The sequence below is a fragment of the Manacus candei genome, unplaced genomic scaffold, assembly GCF_025592945.1.
Source record: "Manacus candei isolate 608988 ecotype Guabito, Panama unplaced genomic scaffold, ASM2559294v1 h1tg000050l, whole genome shotgun sequence".
Classification (NCBI taxonomy): Eukaryota; Metazoa; Chordata; class Aves; order Passeriformes; family Pipridae; genus Manacus; species Manacus candei.
Window position 1 is genome coordinate 20,879,076 of NW_026138098.1, and position 6,000 is coordinate 20,885,075.

General features: G+C 44.0%; 1 protein-coding gene across 5 annotated transcripts in view; it reads left to right on the plus strand.

The window, feature by feature from the left end:
* TLL2 (tolloid like 2) overlaps window positions 1-4,978 on the plus strand; it is a 90,758-nt gene extending 85,780 nt beyond the window's left edge. For all 5 annotated transcript variants that reach the window (XM_051800086.1, XM_051800087.1, XM_051800089.1 and 2 more), the window contains 2 exons: window positions 678-928; window positions 2,138-4,978. In XM_051800086.1, coding sequence (XP_051656046.1) covers window positions 678-928; window positions 2,138-2,272 — 386 coding nt within the window. In that variant the 3' untranslated portion in view covers window positions 2,273-4,978. The remainder of the gene's footprint in view (window positions 1-677; window positions 929-2,137) is intronic.
* Window positions 4,979-6,000: the final 1,022 nt, after the last annotated feature.

The window sequence follows — 6,000 nt, forward strand, 5'->3', positions numbered from 1 at the left end:
TGCTGTGGACAGACACAGCTTGATCCTCTTATCTGTGGCAACCCAGAGGTGGGCGTGTTGTACCAACACTCACTTCTTTGAAATCCCTGCCACTGTAAACAGGTGAAATGTGCTCTGAGTGGCAGTGCATGAGAGACTGGTGAAGAGGCATCTTCCTCATTGGCTGCAGGAAAACTCTGTGTTAAAGTATACCCCTTCTGCACAAACACAGGGCTACTTTTGTGTATTGTGTGGGCAGAAAAGGATTGTTTTGCTCCCCAGTTTTTTGATGTGCTTCAGCTTCCTGCTGACAAAACACTTGGGGTCAGAATTTCAGCTACAGGACAAGTGCAAAGAACAAAGCAGTTGCTTTCTAAAACAATACGTTTTCTCAGAGTATAATGTGTCAAGAACCCCATCCTGCCAGTTTAAACTGGTCACCTCTTTCCATGCATGTTCTGTACCAAAAGAACCAAGTTCCTCTTAGCTCTGTGGGTCTATGGATGCATGGGTGACTGGAGAATTCACTGTGGTGAACAACCACTATTTATGGTAGTTTGGTGCAGTGTTTAATTACCTTCCCTACTGTACTTCAAGCTGGAGGTCTTTTCTGGTCATGACCGGCCCAAAAGTGGGATGAGTCTTTCTTGTGAGGTAAGGCCTTTGAGAGACTGTTTTGTGCCCTTTTCTTCCTTCAGAGTGTGGTGGGCTCCTAAAGGCTGAAGTACGAACTAAGGAACTATATTCCCATGCTCAGTTTGGGGACAACAACTACCCAGGTCAAGCCAACTGTGAATGGGTGATTGTAGCTGAAGATGGTTATGGGGTGGAGCTAATATTCCAGATATTCGAGATTGAGGAGGAGGCTGACTGTGGGTACGACTACATGGAGATTTATGATGGTTACGACAGCACTGCACCCCGTCTGGGACGCTTCTGTGGCTCAGGGGTAAGCCATGATGGTGGTGATTTCTTAGGGATCACTGGGGGTGGCAAGGAAGAATACTACCATACCATTTCTGGAGAGGGGCAGCTGTCACAAACTGGTAATGAGAATGCTTTTTGACTGGGTTTTGCTTCTTCCCCTTTGGCTGGAGATCACAGCCATTTTATCTGATGCACAGAGTTGGCTGGAAAATGGTGCTGACGGACAGTCCCTTTTTAGCCCAGGGCCATGTACAGCAACACAAGACTGCTGCACTGCTGTGCCCCAGCCCTGCCACAAAAATGATGTGTAAATGTGAGAAACAGCTTCCAAAGGGCAGTTTCATTCTCAGTCACTTCCTGCCTGAAGCCAGGTTATGTTGTGGCCATGCTATGCCAAGGGCAAACAGTGGAGGGACTTACAGAGCTGCTTGTTGACTCTAGAATGGCATTGCTGTATCCTAAATTGTTACCTGCAACCCCATTAACAGGAGTGACTCTAGCATGAATGATGGTGTGTGGTTTTTAAAATCAGAGGGTCTGTGTTTGATTTCTCGGGGACTTCAGCAATGAAATGGAGAAGGTTCTTATTGAATTTAAAGAGAGACAATCAGGGAGTAGGTATGGAAGAAGTCCTCACAAACTGGGGAAATGGTCTGGAATATAAACAAAGGCATAGCAGCTCAGTGTGAAAAAGTTCAGGGCAGCAGAGTAGTAATGTACCTACCTGCACACTGACAAATGAAGAATGGCTCAAATGGGAAAATGTTGGTCCTGCAGAGAAGCACAGGGACATTGTAGCAGCTCACAACAGTGTGCCAGATAACCAGAGTTGTCATGAAATATAAGTACCTAAGTTGTTTTGCTGCTAATGAACCCTGGGAGAGTCTCAACTGCCAAACAGGGTCCAGTTTGTATTGTGTCATTTCCTGAAAAGATAATGGCAAATTAGAGTAAACCTGAAAACTGGAACAAGAATATCCAGAAAGTCCTGTGAAAAAAATAACTGGAAGAACTGAGACTGTAGATTGGACTGGCATCAGTCTTCGAACATAAAGACCAAGGAAAATATGCACAGGAAGGCAGATCAGGGCAGGAGGTACTGAGCACTCAGTCTTCACATTTACTGGCCAATCCATCTTCACTGTGAGCTTAAACTCTATCATCATAGTGCAGACATTTATTTAGTCTGTAGACTTGACTACTATGTACTGTCTTGTTTCCTTTTCTGCAGCCTCTGGAAGAAATCTACTCTGCAGGAGATTCCATCATGATTCGATTCCATACAGATGACACCATCAACAAGAAAGGCTTTCATGCCCGATACATAAGTACCAAATTTCAGGATGCATTGCACATGAGAAAGTAGTTTGACTGCTCCTCACAGACATTTCCCATATGAAGATTGAGACATTTAACTGTGATCTTTGTCCTTTTTTTTTTAAAGCTTCTGTGCACCTGGCCAAAAGCAGTGTACAGTATTTTCTGTAACTAAAACTAAATCCAGTCTCAAAGGTTTGCCTCTGCAATTAGCATGACCCTTTCTTGTTAACATACCCAGGACCAAAAAATTGTCTTCTAATCATACCTGCCAAGGCATAAACACTGTATTTTGCACAACTTGCCATGAGGCTGAGTAAGACTGAACTTGAATTGAGAAAAGCCTTCGTCTCTTGCATATCTTGTTTCTAGGTGATAATTCCCAAGCACCCACATGAGCTGTCTGAACATATTTTCTGATGCAGGTGATGTGGACAGATACCCAGTAGGATTTCTTCAAAGGACTTTTTGAGCCACCCACTCTCCCCTACCAGCCTAAAATACTCTGTGCAATAAGAGAACAACCAGATGGCTGGACATCCATCACTCCTTCTGTCCCTTCTATTTATTGTCTTGCTTATTGTTGAGTGGAGAGCAAGGCAGGGGACAGGGACATTTTTTTTAGAGCTGCTAGCTACTTAGATCCCAGTAAATGAGACAGGCCCAGTGTCTGATTAGTGGTAATTGTCATGATGTACATTGAATGGAGGTACATTGATGTAGTGCCCAAGGGAAAGGTGGTGGCTGATATGGAAATGCTGTGGTGGAATGCAAAGCATGACTGTGGTGGTGGCAAAGCTTAGTAACAGGAATGCTGACAGCTTGCTCCAGTTACACCACCAGGGAAAGCAGCTCAGAGAGCTGTGGCAGCAGTCCAGGCCTTATCTTAAATAAGGGATCTCTCTCCTCCTCACTCCACCCACGCCTGCCTTCTCAGCCTTCTTTTCACTGCTTCCTTTGCTTACTACCATTTCCCTGTGAGCCCTTCCTTTTCACAGCTGAGCTGCTCTCCCCAGGGCTGCCCACCACAACGTAGGAGTGCTCTGCAACATCAGCTAGCTGGAGCATGTCACTGAAGGGAATGCTGGGGCAGAGGGAGCCTGGGTGTCCCTGAGGCAGAGGGACACAGGCCATGCTACGGGTCAGCTCTGGTGAGCTGTGGGAACCTGTCAAACATATGCAACCTGCAGGCACGGGACTAGGAACAGAAGAGCTCTTCTGGTTTCTGCTTCCTCCTCGTTCGTCACTGGTGCATGGCCCAGTCTCTTAATTTCATGGCAAGGGTGCAAGTGAGATGGTGACTTAGAGCACTTTGGTCTATAAGGCTCAGACCTGCTCTTGTTTGCTCATGGAAGCTACCACAGGCTTGAAGAATTAAAAGGTAACTTGACACTTCTTTGGGAAAAAAGTAGGGAAAACTGTACTTTTGGGGGAACCACCGTAATTGAACTGTTGATATGGGAGTTAAAAAAAAGACTTTATTCTGAATGTTTCATTAAGGCACTCATGGGCAATTATGAGCTAAAAGCTGAGGTGTGTTAGCTTTAATAAAGTATTTATAATCCAAGGATTACTATGTTTACATAACCAATGTGCTGTCAGGCTCCGAGATGACACCTCCTTTCTGGTGTACCACTGTGGAGAAGTATGGGGCCAGCGCCACTGTCAGGCACAAACGACATTCCTGGAGATGAGGGCATTTTCAGATGGATAATAAATAGACTCAGCCCTCTCCAGAAATCCTTGAACAGGATATGGTCCAAGTATTGTGAATACTAGGAGAAGCAAATGCATGAAAATATTTTCTTGCTTAGAACAAGAAAAGTAAAGTAATTTATACACACACATGGAAGATTATATGTATATAAAATGTGCATGTAGAAGACCAGTAGTCAAAGCCTTAATAAGTGTAAAGTGAACAATACTGTACCACTGACTATAGCTTTATTGCAGGCTGTATAAAATCATGTTATCTCTGTTTTGGTTTTGGTTTTTTGTTTGTGTTTTGGGGTTTTTTTAGCTCTGCTTTGTTTCTTTTTTTCAAATTTTGAGGCCTTCTTACAGGCAAGACCTCTGATCTCAAGCTGTTTGACCATGCAAGTCTGGGGAAGTGAGCACTGCTAGACGAGGTGTGTGTTTGTCCTTCTTTTCCTTGCTCCAGTTCAAGCAAAATTACAGTGACTCAGGTCTGGAAATAAAATGTGACATCAGTGCCTCTGAAACAGAAGCAAAGTTTCAGGTGGCAAGCAGCAGTTCAAGTTTCCTGACCCTGTAGTGGCAGCAATGGCTCTAGGGAAAAGTGACTGTAGCAGCTGTAGACATGTACTTTAACATCTCTGTTCGTTGTTCTGGTAATTTCCCATCTACCCCAGACTGGTTTGTTTCAGATACTTGCAATGTGGTTTGACAGATGTACTAGACTCATTAGCATTCATCCAGGTGTCTCTTGTGACAGTGTGCTCACAACTGTTGTACTGTGCATTTCAACTAATGATCTATGTAGAATATTTCTGCTGTACTGACTGGACCTAGCAGTCAATAATTCTAAACGTGTGAAATTTTCTTAAGAAAAAAAATGTCAGACCCTCTGATGTGTGAGTATGTATTCTGGCCTTTGTGTGGTTTTTACATTTCACTAACTAAAATAATTTTTTAGAGGGGATGGAGAGGAGGGTGTGGGGGCAATCATAAATGTACCTGTGCCCAGAACGAGTGAGTGAGTCTCTGCATTCATTAAAGACTGTGGATTCAGTTGCACATTCTGTTGTATGCATGCATTTTCCACTTCTTCAAGGGGAGGACATTTGTTACTATATTCCTTGTTCTGCCAGCCGTTGTTTGTGTCTTCTGCTAATACCAGGTGGGATTTACTCTCTGCAGGAAGTGCTTTCCTGTGAGCCTTTAGGCTTGTCTCGCTTTTGCAATCAAGAGAGCATTAGTAAGTGGGGCAGAGAAACAAGTTGTTCAGCCAAAGAGCTACATCGTTGTTTCGTGTTGCGCACTTACACTTTAGTGGGCTGAGATACAGATCTACAGTGATAAACATTAGAGATCTGGTAATTAGTCCATAAGTATACCTCAAAGGATTAGGCTTATTTGCTACACTACAGGCTATGGCCTTCATCAGCAGGTCCCAAAGACAAGAGACATGAAACTCCTGTGCAGAGGACAGCAGGATGAGCATGAGGCAGATGTTCTGTATTGCAAAGTTGTGGTCCATGCACCATGGCAGCCAAATACCGATAGGTAGAACCTAAAATGCTTTTCTTCCTCTTTCTGTCTAGTGCTTGATGTCTACCCTGCTTGCTAAGAACCATGTCTGTGTTCTTTCCTCAACACATACCTAGTTCATCTGTGACCTACCACCTAGAACATTTCCTGTGGTGTGTCAAAGCTACCCAAGCCTTCATGGTGACTGAATTTCCTCCCAGCTGTTCCCAAAGGCAAAGCAGCAACGGATATGAAGTAAGGAATAAGCATCCCCATGTAGCCTCCTGCATCAGAGTACCATGGCACAGTATGACCCTGGAATGAACCTAGAGGCTGACAGTCAAGACAGTAGGTAGACATGATTTCCAAAATGACACCCATGAGTCTTCAGTCATATGGATAGTTACAAAGCAAAGCAATGTTTAAACATTAGAAATGATGCAGCCCAAGTGAAGCTGGTAGGAAATGGGAGGTAAAATAAAAGGTGGGATATGAACTGGAGTCATAGCTGTTAAAGAAACACAGAGACATTTGAGGTTACAGCAAGATAGGTTCTTACTGTGTGCA